This window comes from Nipponia nippon, unplaced genomic scaffold, assembly GCF_047370975.1.
Source record: "Nipponia nippon isolate SJK-2023a ecotype South Korea unplaced genomic scaffold, ASM4737097v1 scaffold_1, whole genome shotgun sequence".
Classification (NCBI taxonomy): domain Eukaryota; kingdom Metazoa; phylum Chordata; class Aves; order Pelecaniformes; family Threskiornithidae; genus Nipponia; species Nipponia nippon.
This window is the reverse complement of record NW_028262290.1, coordinates 24,807,179-24,823,594: the sequence shown is the minus strand read 5'-3', so window position 1 is coordinate 24,823,594 and position 16,416 is coordinate 24,807,179. Positions and strand designations below refer to the sequence as shown.

The 16,416-nt window shown below is 39.0% G+C and overlaps 1 protein-coding gene across 5 annotated transcripts in view; it reads left to right on the top strand.

Annotated features, from left to right (window-relative positions):
• MATN2 (matrilin 2) overlaps positions 1-16,416 on the top strand; it is a 76,891-nt gene that overhangs the window by 13,858 nt on the left and 46,617 nt on the right. For all 5 annotated transcript variants that reach the window (XM_087749171.1, XM_087749168.1, XM_087749175.1 and 2 more), the window contains exons 3-4: positions 10,504-11,073; positions 15,594-15,716. In XM_087749171.1, coding sequence (XP_087605297.1) covers positions 10,504-11,073; positions 15,594-15,716 — 693 coding nt within the window. The remainder of the gene's footprint in view (positions 1-10,503; positions 11,074-15,593; positions 15,717-16,416) is intronic.

Here is a 16,416-nt window from a genome sequence, read left to right as displayed (position 1 = left end):
AGTAATTTGATCCTGAGTATTGGATCTTTGGCCTTATCCTGATTCCTTAAAGGAGATTAATCTTTTGTTTTAGAATCTTCTCTTTTAAAGGCTTTATCAGAGCTCTGAAGAGTTTTTACTTAGCGCTCTGACAAAATCATTGTTCCTGCTGAGCACAGCTGCTTTGTTAGATTACACACAGATCACTGAAAGCACAGTTTGCCAGCTTAGCATTGCTTTTTGGATACTAAAGAAAAGCAGTAATGGAAATATACTTGGCTACATGGTTTTAAAGATAAAATTATGTCTGTTACATTAGCTACTTCCCTTCAAATATAACTGAAGTGGACTTCTGCACCTAAACAGGCTGATGAAGAGCAGTGTCAGTTGTCCAGAGTGGTGATTTCCATACTGTGATTTCAAGGCCATGGTCAGAGGTCCACAGCACCTTTCAGCAGGATCTATGTTCAGAAGCAACATGTGCCCAGTCCTTGGAAGATGTGGCTTTTTTTGGTGTTTTGATGGTGTGCGTTTTTTTGGTGGAGCAGATTTGGGACTTAGGTCCTACTGCGGCTTAATCATTTATTATAAAACAAAGCAAAATTTCAACATTGTGGAAAAAACACAAGTCTTTGTGTTGGTTTTTTTTTTCTTGGTGAACTCTCTTCTTGTAAACTGGGCATGTATTTCATGTCACATGGGCATATTTCTTTGGAGAGCTCTGAATTGGATGCATGGGAATAATTCAATAAGCTGTAGAATAATATTCTAAGCAATAACATTCCTTCTGTTCCTTAGGAATATAAAATAGGCACCTACCTGTTTTTGAAAGTAACTGTTTAAGTGAGGAGAAAAGCTAACTTAGGGGGCATTCCTTTAAATACTACATGATACCAGAAGAAAGAAACTACAAGACATTAACTGATACTGCACAAAATTGAAACAGAGAGGGGAAAGGAGGCCAAGAAGGAAATGTACTTGGCTCCTGTTCAGTAGAAACTGCTGCTAAACACAAATGACCCTGTCTGTGTTAAATTATATTTTGCAACAAAATATATAATGATTTATCTCTTGGTTGTATATATATTATTCCACTAATAATATGGAGGGAAGTAATATGAAGTACACAGAGTGCTCACTAAATTTATGGATCACTTGCTACAGTCAGTTAAAATTATTCCAAACATTCTTATATCCAACCCAGTTTTAAACTTGTGTGTTTGTAACTTTGGGATTCAAGAACGTTATCAGGTTAACCATTCTGGGTTAAATTTTAACTGCAAATTAGAGGGGAAAATATGTGACAAAAGTGAGTCCAGTCCATGATGCTTCTGTGGAATGCAGATAAGATTTCTGTTTAGTTTTCATGGAATTCATTGTACATTTATGTGCTAAGAGCTGGCCAGAGATCTCTAAATCCTGCTAACGTGGACTGCTGAACAACCATGGGATGGTAACTGCTGTAAGAAACTCATTCACAGCCTCAGCGTATGCATGTATGTGTTATTTCTTCACATAAATGCAACCCTGCTAAGTTTTTTTGTCCTCAGACAGGTTAAGTAGACTCATTGTAACTGAAGTCTGCATTGCAATTGAAGTCAGAATTGTGTCATGATAACCACATCATGTGTTGGACGTACTATGCTGGTATAGTATTTGGGGAGATCAAAACTATTCCAGGTAGTACGTAGAGGTAGGAAGAGGCTGCAAATTACATCTTCTGAATTATCACATATTTAGTTAAAATATAAGCAAAATCATAACCAAACTTTTATAAGGATACAAGGTAATCAAATACATATCAATTTAGACTCTCTCTAATCAAAACATTAAATTGCCATATGAATAGACACGTGTTATATTTGGGAAGAGAGAGAGCAAAGCATTTTACAGTCTGTGAAATCACCTGTTTCTTCCTTCTGAGGTGTGGAGGTACATCTTACCATCATTGTGACTCAAGGCAATATTAGCAATTGCCTGCTTTGCTTCCCAGTAGTGATTGTCCCAACAGCGGAGAGGTCTCCGCATAAAGAGGACTTTATGCCAAGTCTTGAAATTTCAGCTTTCGCCTTAATCTCTCAGCTGTTGGCCTCTCCCCTGCAATAGCTGTTGTCCATTATCTACCTGGCCGGGGTCTAAAACAGTAGCAGGAAGGTTGCACTTGCTCAGACCACCCCACTGTTTCAGGTTTCTGGGTTTTGTTTGCAGTGGGAGACCCTCTCTCTGTGGCTCTGAGGCTTGGTAGCCTGGCTTGTGCTGAGGCTGTGCCTCCCCAGCCCCTAGTCCTGGAGTCTGAGAAGGTGAGATCTGAGAAGGTGAGATCTGAATGGTGATCGTATACCTGCCTGGCCAGCTGTTCCCTGCAGAAGCTGTTATCCCTTAAGCAGGCTCAAATAATGAGCCATGAGGGCTAGCTGGGACCATGACAGACCCCAGGGATTTGTGTCATATTCTGAGTACACTCATCTGCAGCCAGTTATCATGGAGATTAGAAAGTTTGGATTTGGTTTGTGTTAGCAATTTTTAACCACATAACAACATTATGCTTGCCAACTGTCATATTTAGTATTCATTATTGATTTTCAAGTCATGTATCAAAATAGCATATACTTTTAAGCCACTTAAAGGGCAATTCAGTAATTAATATTATATGGGATATAGCTCTATTTCTAGCAGCACAAGAAATTTTCTTGTATTTCTTTAATGTGTATTTCCTCTAGCAAAGCCTCTTCTTTTCCCTCCTTCCTCTCTCCTCTCCTCTCCTCTCCTCTCCTCTCCTCTCCTCTCCTCTCCTCTCCTCTCCTCTCCTCTCCTCTCCTCTCCTCTCCTCTCCTCTCCTCTCCTCTCCTCTCCTCTCCTCTCCTCTCCTCTCTTCTCCTCTCCTCTCCTCTCCTCTCCTCTCCTCTCCTCTCCTCTCCTCTCCTCTCCTCCCCTCCCCTCCCCTCCCCTCCCCTCCCCTCCCCTCCCCTCCCCTCTCCTCTCCTCTCCTCTCCTCTCCTCTTATGTTCCCCCTCCTTTTTTTTCCTTTTCCCCTTTTCCTTTTTTTTAAAAAAAGTTATTTGCAAGTTTTTCACAAGTAGGAAAGAATATCTGCTGCTACAGAAAAAAATGAGTCATGTACTAAACTGCAAATGCTCTTTGTATTTCTGAAATTGTTTGTTACAACCCCCACAAATTACGGTGAAATACCATTTCTGTTTGAAAAAGAGTTTGCCTTGACGATAATTGACTGAGTAAAATTACAAACCGTTTCTATGTGTATATTCTCTAACAGCTCAAAGCCTCCTCCATGTATTTTGTCTCGAAGGAAGATCAGGCCAAAAGAAAGAACACTGAATTTTCAAAAATGTGGTGTGTTTGGCTTCATTGTGAGTGCTTTAGCTTAATAATTAAAAAAAAGCACATATGTGCAAAATTAACTTGAAAATCCTGGAAACAGCGTTTGTATAACTTAAGGAACATTTCATTTTATAGGCATGAGTGGGTAATCAGACACTATTGTGAATGAAGACAACATGCCTTTAAATTGCTTTGGAAGCTAGAAGACACCGCCTACTTAAATAAGTACTTAAATAAGTACTGCTTACTGCTGAAGTGGTAGAACTAATGGTTTGCCAGTGGGCACTATGTCCCACATATTTTTGGGGGCAAGGGGAAATGGTATACGGCATTATCCCATGGCGCTGTTAATGAAACTCTTTTGGAGAAGAGTCTAATACTTAGACCGTTACCAATGGATAGAAATAATGTGGTTTCAGGTCAGCTGATCAATGAGTAATGTTGAGGTTGCTAACAGCTTTCCCCGTAAACAAAGGCATGGGTGACTTTAAAAAGAAGTATGGATAGGAGTTGTTAAAACGTTAAGTTAATGTTCTGAAAGCGGAACAACACAAACTCATTAAGGTCACATTTTTTCACTGAATTTTCTATGCTGCTACTAACAATTACTTACTTGCTCTATCTGTTCCTTCTCTAATAATTTCTGTGTCCTTCCAACAGTGCCCCAAATAGTTCAGGAAAGATAGGAGTTTCAGATCTTCAAGGAGAAAGATACGAAGATCATCTTCCCCATACAATCACCTTTTTTTGTGTTGGTTGTGATTTGTTGTTTTACCAATGTGTGCAGGAAAAGACAGAATCGCAGGCAGAATAAATGCCTCCAGGCTGTCTGTGGGAACTGGATTCAAAGTAGCATTAACTGTGTGTACTACAAGGTTTCTCCATCAGGGCTCAGAAAATTAATTCCTCCTCTCTCCTGGGTGTGAGCTATGCTCAGCCGAGGTCACGTAACATTTGCTTCTGTCGGGAAGCAGTGCGTAGGTGTTGATGCTGCCGGGACTGGCATGGGGATATCAGGATGCTTCATCCCTCTGTCCAGGTGTTCCCCTGTCTGCAAGGGAAGGCAACCCACTACCTGGTCCTTCTGACCGTGAAAGAAGGTTTGACTCCTGTCAGGAAACTCAACAGTTTCCATCTCAGAACAGCTGAAATATGCAAAAAGAACTAAGAAACTTGAGAGTACCCCTACACCATACTTTAGCTTCATGCCAAAGACAGCAGCAGTCTCAGTAAAGAAATGGAGAAATACTAGGAGTCAGTTTTGGGACTCTGGAACTAGAGAGACTTTATATTAATAATGACCTTGTTATTTTGGAAAAGATGACAGGGAAGGAATAGAAATAGTGAGGTGAAATGAGAACAAGGTAATGGACCCTCCTGCAGTGACTGATAATGAAGCACTTGCATGTAGAAGGAAATGGAAATCTGTGGAGAAGAGCCTACTGCTGTACAGTTCTCCCAGAAATTTTGGAATTTCAGAAAAGATTTTGTCAGAGGCAATAACGAAATGTCTGGAGGCTGTGTTGCATTTAGAGAGTGTTCCCAGATGAAGAAATTTGTAAGGAGGAATGAGTGAGCTGCCAAACTCATGATGAATCTTTGGGTTAGGGCCAGAGGCCTGTGAGTTTGGGGAAAGGCTCTGAGCAGGGATGGGGCCAGGGAGTACAGGGGCAGGTCTTGGGCCCAGGGTCTGTCCCAGAGCCAGTAAGAGGTGGAGTCACCTGCAGAACTGAGTGCAGCATGTATGCGTGCCAGGAAAGGGGTACTGAGAAGTTTCTAATGTTTACTTCAGGAACTAGGTATGATAATATCTGAAATACACCATACCATCCTTTGCACTTCTTTGAATTAAAATGAGAAAAAAGAAAAGGGGTGGAAGTTAACTTGCACAAAAAGTCTCACTAGAGCCAAGAAGTCTTGGAATTACTACTATTCTTCATTTACTCTTGGCAACAACCACAAAATGTGTTTTCCAAACGGCAACAATGTTACATTAACCACTATGTACTTCATGCTTGATCTTTGCAAATGAAGCTACTGCAGTTTCCTAGAGGGTACATGTAGGTCATACATAGATACGTCTGTCTTCCCATCAGAGCGTTCTGCTCTTGGTATATTTATGAATGAATTGCAAATTTGAGTATTCTTTACTTTTATGACTGTATGGCAAGAAGATTAAACCTTCTTGATGAACTGAGAAATCTTTTGGAAATACCTGAGAACTTGTCAAACCCAGTCTTTCTGGCTGTATACTTAGCTAGGGAAAACTAGAATTCTGGACTTTTAAGAACAAATATTTGACACCCAGCAAGTTCATACGTTTTGAAACAAATTTGGTAGGAGTTATACAAAGATTTATAAAGAAAGAAGTTGCAAAGAAAAGAGAGGCAAGTAAGGTTGAGGGCTAGAGGGAAAATGAAATAATAAAATGGCAAGGAAAGAAGAAAAATTTAGGAAGAAGTTTTATAATGTGCTAGCTGGGAGAATAGTTTTCTCCTCTTTTATTTAATTCTGAGTGAAGACTTTTGTTCTGTTACTCAAAGATAAAATCTAAAAATAAACCTGGTGTTATTGCTGGCAATGTCACAGGACATGTAATTTTCTGTATATACATTACTGTGGAGTGAGCTAAGAAACAGAATATATTGAGTCTTAAAATTGCCATTAATGCATTCCCTGCTCAGGCAATAATTTTTCTATGATCTCATTTTTTCTTAACTGATCTCATCCTTCCTTTTTGCTTAAATTGTCTTACTCTATAACAAACATCTTCATGGAACTAGTATTTACTTGTTATAAATTACTTTTTCAATGTCTTAACGTTGCTGTAGTATTTACCAAGTTGAGCTAACCTCCTTTTGCTTTGCATACAGCCATAGCCTTCTTTAACATATATCCATTCTCATGTATTAGGATAAAGACCTACATAACCAAATAAGTAATATCCAGATAAAAAAAAAGGTATTAAGGAGTCATAAAGATGTAGGACAACAACAGAAAATAAATAACTCATTTTTAAACAGTCGGTCTTTTCAAGGGAGCTGACTTGCAAAAACTTTTGAAAAATCACTGTCTAAAACTTGGGTCCTTTGAATGCGTTCAGTTTGAATATCCCAAAATGGAAATGTTTGAGGAAATTAAACAGTGCCTGGAGATATTCTTGGGATTGGGACTCCACCATTATTGTTGCTGTTAAATTGCTGGAGCTGTCTCTGGCCCACAGTGATTAGCACTCCCCAAGCAATCCCTGTGCGTGATTCAGAGGCTGCAGGGGGACAGAGATTATTCCCAGTAGGCAGCTTGCATACAGCCACTCTGTTTTAGCAGGAAGGTGAGTTTAATACTGTGGATGCAGGCCAGCTGGCTTCTCAGCTTAGCTTCTATCTTAGACTGCTCTCTGGCACTGGAACCAGCAATATAAAGCAGGCTGCTTCTGTACTACTAAATACCCTGAGCTTACAGACTGGTTGCATACCCATTGCTTATTAGGATGGGTCCCTGGCTCATGCTACTTCCCATATCATGCCTGAGGATTGTTTGAGAAAATGTTAATTATCCTAGGAGAAATAATACCAGGAACTGTTCTAATGACTTAACAGCCTAGAAGAGTAAATTCCGTTGCCCAGGAAAACTCCCTGGTGCTGCTTTAGTTATATTAAGGCAATATAGCATTAGTTAGAAATAAGCTGAGAGGGTACAAACACTCTCAGACAGAGACCCTGGGTGGGTGAGCAAAGTCAAAGCAGCGTGAGCTTCGTCAAAGCCAAAGTAGGGGTTCAGGCCTGAGCATAATTTGCTTTGAGAAAGGACTAGAAGGAAACTTGCAGGGATCAGGAAAAATAATTTAATAGAATTTTCAGCTTTAGAGGAAATTAAGATGCTCAACATGAAATATTCTTTTAAGCTTTGTTTTATGTATCTCTTGGTAATTGGATCCCAGCTGGATTCTTCCAAGTAGAACTGAAATTTCCTTGCATTGTTAATTCTGCAAAGGTGGCATTGCTGTAACTGTCATTTACAGACAAACTGGATATTGAGTGGAGGAGGAGAACATACTTACTCTTGACTTCACCTTTCCTTCCCTTGCCTTGCCTGTCCTTGTCTTGCCTTTCCTGGCCTTGCCTTTGCATAATACAGCTCACACTGAGGGTTTAACTTTTGTGTTGGCAATACAAAACCTCTGCTGACTTAGAACTTAGGTTTATGGATGAGTAGCTCTTTTCAATGAGTATGTCACTTTTCATAAGAAGACCTGAAGGGAATTACTTTTGGGAACGAGGATGTTTGTCAAAGTTGTGAGAAAGTTCCCTGTTTAAAATGAGAGCTGGTAAGAGGAAGAGGTTATAGTTTACAGGGCAAGTGCAAAAGCATGCAACTGCTAAAAAGGTATCACTGAAAGTTTATCTGAGGGGATGAGTGTTCAGATCTGTTAGTCATTACTGACTGCCACTCCTCAAAATACCACCCAGCTGGAGATTTGCTTAGTTAGATTTTATTTTTCATGGAGCCCATCTCAGCTAAATCTACTTTAATAATTACAAGGTTATTAAAAATTCCCACCAAGTCAGAAGACAAAGATTTTAAATACATTTTAATTTGGAAATTTTTGGTGTTTCTATACATAGAATTTTGCTAGTGCAAGTAGTTTTGAAATATACTGTATTATATTCAGACTGATAGATTTTTCTTAAGTAATTTAGCACAATGGGGTGTGTTTCTGGTAGTACTATCCACTAATGCCGTCCAGGTTTTTTCCCACCGAGGTTCATGCCTGACTTCAAAATACATAACCGAGTCTCTTCAGACTGGGATCCAAATCTTTATATTCAAATTAAAAGGATTCAACACCATGGCTCTAGTTTTAACTTCTTTTAAGGGAAATAAAATAGCAGTAATTTTAACCTTCTCCCTTCTCTGCCTTTCCCCTCATATACACACACATATTCTTAGCCTTTTTTCTGTAATTATCTTTCTTTCCCCTCGCTCTGCTCCCACAAATAGTATTTTAGTGTTATCTTTGTATTACAACCGTGCTGGAATATTTCATGTTATATTAGTAAAAATAATTAATAATTAGATATGCCACTAAGATAATGAGGTGAAAAATAGTTAATATGTCAGAATATCTGTAACTCATTAGAACTGGAATTTTGTTTCTGCTCAATTTGGCTTGCATTCAGCATCCTCTGATTTTGAACGAATAAGCAACCCAAGCATATTCCTACGCTTATGAATAAAGCCATACTGTAGGCTGCACATGAATAAATCCAGGCAGTCATTTTTATTGTCATCAAAGAGCATTTTTATTCTATGCCCACAAACGTTCTTGGTAATCTGTGAAAGAGGCCTCTGAGTTAAGAAGTGAAAACAAGCATCTTTCTCACCCCTTGCCTTGGCAGAAGTACATGATTAGCATTCATCAGCAGTCACAAGTGAACTCATGTAAAGGCTTGCCTACAGACAGATGTTTTTCCAGTTGAATCTTTGATTGGCCCACTTGTACTTGTGCAGTATGACATGACCTTTAATTATGCAGTCAAATACTATTCCGCGGAGCATTTGCCTCATTCAGTGCACAAGATGGATGAGAGTGCACTGGGAATTGAATTGGGTTGGGCAATAAGGAAGATTACTGATTAGGGGTATCTTAGTAAGACGAGGACACCACTGCAGTTTGATGACCATCCTTGCCACCTTTAATCTTTCAAGCCAGGCAGACAAACAGGCCACTAGCGACCTCACAGGTTTATTCATAGCCACAGGAATTTAAGAACATGAGCAGATACACTGATTGAAGCCATAGGTCTATCTAACCCAGTGTCCTGTCTCTGGCAGCAGTCAAAAGTTGGATGTGTATGAAAAAGTTTAAGGGCAAGACAATACTACCTGCAGGTATTCCCCCAACTGCCATGCTTTTGTGGCTCAGGGATTTCCTAATCTGGAGGGCTCTTTAATGTAAATGTTAAACCTCAGCTGATTTCTCTTTACCAGCATCCCATTAAGCCCTTTGAAGTCCTTTTAATCTTCTGCCATATGCTGCCTTCTGTGGCAAGGCTCGTGGCTCTCCTCCCCCTGCTTGCCTTACGCCTGCCATGTGCTGGCTTTCTGTGAATGGTCAGTCCCTATCCATTCTCGTCATGCAACTCATGCATATGTCTGACATTCTTTCAAAAAAGAAGGATGCTGAGCAGAAGCCAGAGGGTGTACCCAGGATCCCAGAAAGCTTGTAGCATGCCCAGAAGGGAGCCAGCCTTCACTTCTGCTGTTATCCATGATAGCTTGGCCTGCCCGCCTGTGCAATTGTCAGATATAGACGTACCCTGTGGGATTTCTGCTTTAGTGGCTCTTGGGAAAAAAAGACTGCTGATGGCTGAAATAGAAGACTTCAGGAAGTGTATGAGCGGTCTTTTGGCCAAGTTAAGTGCCACTGTAGACAACAGGATTTTCTCTCTGATGCAGCCATAGAATTTCTGTGTGATGCTGAGCTAGTCCAATAGATGAGACTTTTCCCAGATGGCCATTCAGTATGCATTTGAAATCACGGGGTTTGATTTGCAGAAGTGCTGAGCACTCACAGCTGCAGTTGACTTCATTGAGAGCTGTACTTTGTACATGCAAAGTGCTGCTTAATGCCAAGTTCCCTGAAAAATCACGTCTCGTATCAGTCACTGCAATTAACAGACGCTTTTGACCTGAATTTCTTTGTGTTCTGTTTTCTCTGTTTGTAATGGAGGACTGAAACCACCCTGCCTCATTGGAGTATTAGATTTCTAAATTCTCAGGCACTACTACATTGCAGCCCACTTAAGTAGTAACTATGTAATTCAGAGGGGGTTTCCATCCTGTATGGGGTATGAGGTCAAAATCTCAACAACAGTGACAAAACAGGGTACGGCACAAGTATCTACCCATTCCACTGCTATTAGCCATTCTGGGCACTGATCTCACAAAAAAAAAAAAAAAATTATATATATACTGATAATGTAACAGGCAGCTTTTGTTATTTACTGGAGGCTAAATTTATATTGCCCAAGTAGCCTTAGTTCTGGCATCTCCTATTTTTCCTGTATTTTCCCAGCACTTGTCACTGTGTTTAGACAGCAGGTTTGAGACTTCAGGTCAGCCTGAACCTATGTGTATTTTGAAATTCTTGCAAAGTATTTTTGTTTGCATTTTGCCTTCCAGAAAATACTTGCAAAAACAAACGTCTGGACCTTGTCTTCATCATTGACAGCTCTCGCAGCGTACGTCCTTACGACTTTGAAAAAGTGAAGGAGTTCATTTTAACCATCTTGCAGTTTCTGGACATCGGTCCTGATGCCACCCGTGTAGGTCTGATTCAGTATGGCAGCACAGTCAAACATGAATTTTCGCTGAAGACTTTCAGGAGGAAGCAGGATATCGAAAGAGCAGTGAAGAGGATGATGCACCTGGCAACTGGCACCATGACTGGACTGGCTATTCAATATGCAATGAACATTGCATTTTCAGAGTCAGAAGGAGCTCGACCTCTGAAGCAGAATGTGCCTCAAATTATCATGATAGTGACGGATGGGAGACCTCAGGATCCAGTGGCAGAGATTGCCACTAAAGCACGTAACTCAGGAATCCTGATTTTTGCCATTGGAGTGGGAAGAGTAGATATGAACACGCTGAAGTCCATTGGGAGTGAACCGCATGAAGAACATGTGTTTCTGGTTGCTAATTTCAGTCAGATTGAAACGCTGACCTCTGCCTTCCAGACCAAACTTTGTGGTAAGGTTTTTATCTACAGATTTGAATGCATAGGTGAAAGTAAAACACAGAAAAAAAATATGCATTATAATTAAACTTTTTTTTTTTTTTACATGGAACCTGTTAGAATATATATATTGAAAAAAAGGGAGACTAGCCAGACAACATTCAGAACAGCAGTCATACATATGGGGAAAAACTAATTCTACTGCTAAGTGCCATAAAATGTGATCTAATTCCTAGTGGTCATAAGCAGTGAGGCAAACACACATATCATGATTTTCCTATTCATTGCATAATAGCAATAAATTTACAACCCTCTGCTATCTGAATATTAGATAAGTTGTTTCATCTATTGATTTTAAATGTGATCTCCCTTAGTACTGAAAATTCAAACTGATACACAGTCTTTTGGTTATTTAAAAAATTCTATGGAGTTCATGGATTCCTCTTCCAAAGCTTACATATTAATTCTATGCAAACAATTATCTCTGTGCATGCTTTGTGACTGGAAGTGAGACACAGAGACATGGTAATGTTTTTATTCCATCCATTTTAAATACAGAAAGTTAGGAAAAGCCATTACAGTGATAATTCATACAATAAAGGAAATGATATTTTAATAGGTATTAATTTACAACAGAGAAATCACTTCCATCTGTAATTCCCTGATAAGAAATTACCTCTTACAAATATCATGGCATACATAATTCATTTTATTCCAATCTGTGTACTTAATATAATTTTCTTCTTTAGTTTTTCCTGAGGTAAGTATGAAAGATCTTCGTACAGATTTGGCATTAAGCTGAGGCATTTTCAGCAGAGTCCAGAAAAAGAACGCATGGTGAAATTGAATGCTCACTCATCTCTAGGGATGCTTTTGCCAGAAAAGAACTGCGGCTTATTGTCAGGATAGTCTGGAGAATTTTCCTTACTTGATCTTTTCCAAAATTGTTTCAAAGAACAACAGGGCTCCAGCTGAACTGCATCAGCACAAAACACCATCACAGACATTCATCAGATAATAGATTTTTCCTGTTTCTTCCTTGCCGTATTATTAGCTGGCGTAGTAAAGAGACATTTGAAAACCAGGAAAGAGTAAACTAAACATGGATTGAGAGTTTAAATGGAGTGAACAGCAAATGCTTCAAAACTTCATCTTATTGGATTTTTTTAATTGCATTTTAGAAACAAATCCAGTACAAATGCCACTTATTCATTTTTTTTCCTGACTAGACAGTGTCCAGTAAATGTATTAGAGTTTTATAGCTCACTTTTAATCCAAATACATGTGATCCTCAATAAAACCACCCCCCCTGCAGATGGAGGAGTATGGAGGTGACAAGGATTGCTGCTGCCTCCTTTTTTTAGGGAATGCCTCCACACATTTGCTGTGTCAGAAATTGAAGGTGAGATCCAAAAACGCACTTAAAAACCAAGATACAGATGCAACAGAGAATTTAAGCTGTTAGATTCTTATCGATTTCAACTTAAAGGACTAAATTGCAGATAAGATCCTTAATATTTTATTAAGTCTGGGCTGTGAAGCAGCGTTCAGCTTGCTGAATTTCAAGAGAGCAATCTAAGCATCCATAGCCTCTGCTTCCTAGAACACCTACATTCCTCCTGGGAAATGTGGTTAGTTTTTTAAAGCCCTCCCCAGTGTGGACCCAGAGGCAATGTCATTGTAGCCGAGTTGAACATCTGGACACCTTGTTTCTTTGCTAGAGCAATTGAAGGCACTCCTCTGGTCAAGTCTCCTAGCATGCAGTCTGCTGGGCTTCGTGCTGTGGGAAAAGACCTTGGCACCTGAGCTGTCCTTGTGTCTGGATTGCCCTTGTATCTGTGCGAGTGTGTCTTCATGGTTCCTGCGAAGATAAGAGAAGAACCTGGCCAAGTGATGAAGCTCTGTGGGGAAAATGAAAACTAAGCCAAACTAACCACTGTTTACCCATGGATGGCAGAGATTACTCAGTGCCTAGCAGCAATATTCTCAGAAGAATCCATATAAACTGGCTGTGCTCCATCCTCTGCCAAGTCAGACTTTCCCTACAGTTGCTGCCTTTGGCTGCCAAAGATTTGGGGGTGTCAGAAACAGCAGTTGAAGCCAGGGGATCCCAGAGGCCTCCTCTTATTACCAGTCAACAAGGTAAAAGAGAAGCAAACAGTATCCTGGGAAATCAGAGGCATGAGGAGTGAGACAAGAGTTGAAAACTCAGAAGAGAAATGGAAATGGGGACAGGATCCAGGAAAGGAGGTGGAGATTGAAGAGAAGAAGAGTGAGAAAGACGGAAGTTGGGATGGAGCAGTCAGGAGCAAATAAAGTCTTTATTATTCTCCTGTAAAGTAGATAGTGGTATCATCCCCATTTTACATTGGAGGAACAGAGGCACAGAAACAGGGTTAAGACTGTCAACATCGCCCACTAACTTTAAATATTTGACTCAGTGCAATTCCTGGTCTGATTTTCTGAGGCATTTAGCATTTTTAGACTAATAAAACATACCAGTCACAGCTCTACAGCCTTCACTTGCAGCTGAGCGCCCTGCATTCTTGCAAATCCAGATTCAGGTGTCTCTAGCTGAACACATACAGTGTGAAGGTTGATGCTTGCTTGAAGATACTGATATTATTGGCTTGCCCAAAGTCAAATAAGGACCCTGTGACATAGACAGAGATAAAGTCTAATTCACAAGGCTCACATTCAAATTCCTTAACTATGAGATCACCCTTTCTATTACTTCAGTCCCTGGCTGTGTCCACCAAACACATCCTGCAACAAATGAGGTTGCAAAAATCATACAGACAGCAGCCTCCTTCACTGCAGAAATCTGACTGATGACCAGAGTACCACTGATTCTTTGAAATGGGTGCGACAGAGACACTTTGGAAAAAATTTTATGTGATAGTATATTGGAAGATTGGTAACAGGTGGTAACAATATATTCTCAGAAGGGACTGAGTTATTGAGACACCTATCATTCAGTGCTTTTTTTTTGCTTTTTTTTTCCATTTTTTAGTACTCTGTTTTGCAGCCTTATGTTCTTTTGTTATCGGAGGACTGACTGTTTTTGTAGTAATGTTCTATAGATTCACATTCTATAGCATTAGTATATGGTAAGATTTTCTGACTCTTAAACTACTGAAATGAGTATATTTTTGATTTGTTGCATTTGAAAGCGCTTCTTTGGTCATAACAAGCTGTACCTGATGTTGAAAGCTAGTGAAATATAGCCAGGAGGAAACTTCTGTTTAGAAAGTGTCAGAGGTCATAAACTTCATTTTCAGAATTACAGAAAGATGAAAAGACAAGAAGTCCAAGCAGGTCTGTATTCACATAAATAAAAGTACTTGAGAAGTTTTATTATGGCAAAAGATTATGAGATCCAAAAAGCTGATTAAGAGATTTGGGAATTGTGGTGGTTTGTATATTAGTAATAAGTGCGTAACTCTGGTAACCATTCCAAAGACCAGATACATAGTCTGTGTCTCAAAACCACATTTTTTTTTCCACAAGTACCACACATACCACATGTTAAGTTATTTATCAGGCTTCTGTTATGGCTGCTAAAAGATTACTGTTAATAGCTATTCCATAAATTTTGATCTTTGTTGACCTAGCACAATAAGGAGCACATCAATCCCTAACTGTTTTTGAGCAAAATAGATTATTTTCTACACAATGTTCTCTGAGAAGTAATTCACATATATATTATAGAAATTACATACAAGCAATGCTCCAGTGGAAAGAAAACATCAAGGAGATTTCTTAATTCCCAAATACTGATCTGGAGAAAAATCCAGCAATGGATTTGACAGAATGGGCCCACTATTCTTTTTCTTTCTTGCTGTCTCAGTCTGTTGCATTTTACTACTTGCTATTAGAGACATAAAATACAAACAGATCAAAAATAGACTCAGAAATACTTATACGCTGGAGTGTAGCTCAGCTCCCACTTACTGAATCTTGGAGATGCATGACCTCAGTGTCATCATGAATTGCTTGTGTGTTCCCCAACATTAATAACTAAGCAAGCAAGATTCTTCATCAAGTTGTTTTCTAGTCATTCTTCTTTAGTATTGTGCTGTGTGGTGATTTTCTCCATTCAAGAAATTGAATGTCCTCTAGAACAGTTTGAACTTAAATTCCACTTGTTTTCTAAATTTGAATGTGGTAGGTTTGTTTCATTGTCTTCTTGGAACCACCAAGTGATTAGTGTTTCCAGATACTCTATTGTATATTTTTATTTTGTTTCTATCTCCATTCTGCATGTAATTTCATGTCCAAAAACATGCCACCAATGTCAACCAGACAGAAAATATCTGATTTCCTACTTTTTTTAGGAATAAATACATAGTACTATTTGTTGAGGATTTTTTTACAGTCTTATACACTTAAGCTTCCATTTTTGTCTTTACTGTCAACACTTAATTTGAAATTTCTAAATTACTTCAGTAAAATTTTCTACACCATTTTTTTAAATAATGACCACAAGTAAGTAAGACCAGCAGTAAATAATGTTTTACTTTTTTTCTTTCAGTGCCCCATATGTGCAGTACAGTTGAGCATCGCTGTGATCACTTCTGCATAAACACCCCTGGCTCCTACGTATGCAGATGTAAACAAGGATACATTCTGAATGCTGACCAGAAGACTTGCAGCAGTATGTTATTTTTCTTAACTTTTCTCTTTCATGCTCCCAAAAAGTGCTTAACATCACATACCCTCTTTGTTGAGCTCATAAAGCAGGACTGAGCCCAGTACATGATTAATGGTCATCATCAGAAAGTCTGAAAAGGTGAAGTTGTAATTCTTTTTCTTGTTTTGTGCAAATGAAGTTCTTATAAACCTGTCTGAAATACATCAAGCTAATTTTTATACACAGCTCTGCAGAGGTACACTGTAACTACATAAAATTGCATTTGAATTTTATTGGTGTAATAAGTTCAACAATGAAGCAACAATCAAAGAAAGAACTGTTTTATCATCTCACATGAAGTGAATCCAAGTACTTTAGTAACTTGTCTAGATAGCAACCTGTACTAATAGTACAGAAAGGTGTAATAAACCCCATACTAGAGAACTGTGAAATAACTTGCCATTCTGAAAAGCTCTTCCTAACTGCTGCTTGAAGTATAAGGGTTTGCAGCCATTCAAAGAATAGTTTCAAAAGTCTTGCTTATGCTCTCATTTCCTTCTTTAAAAGGGTTGACTTTTTTCAGTTTTAACTAATTGGCTTTATAATTTATAATAACAAACTGTATTTCACTTTAATTGTGATTTTTGTAAGCAATATTTCTTTTGTCCATTTTAACTTGCTTCCTGGTAATTAACAGCAGACTACATTAGATGGGTATGCCAAA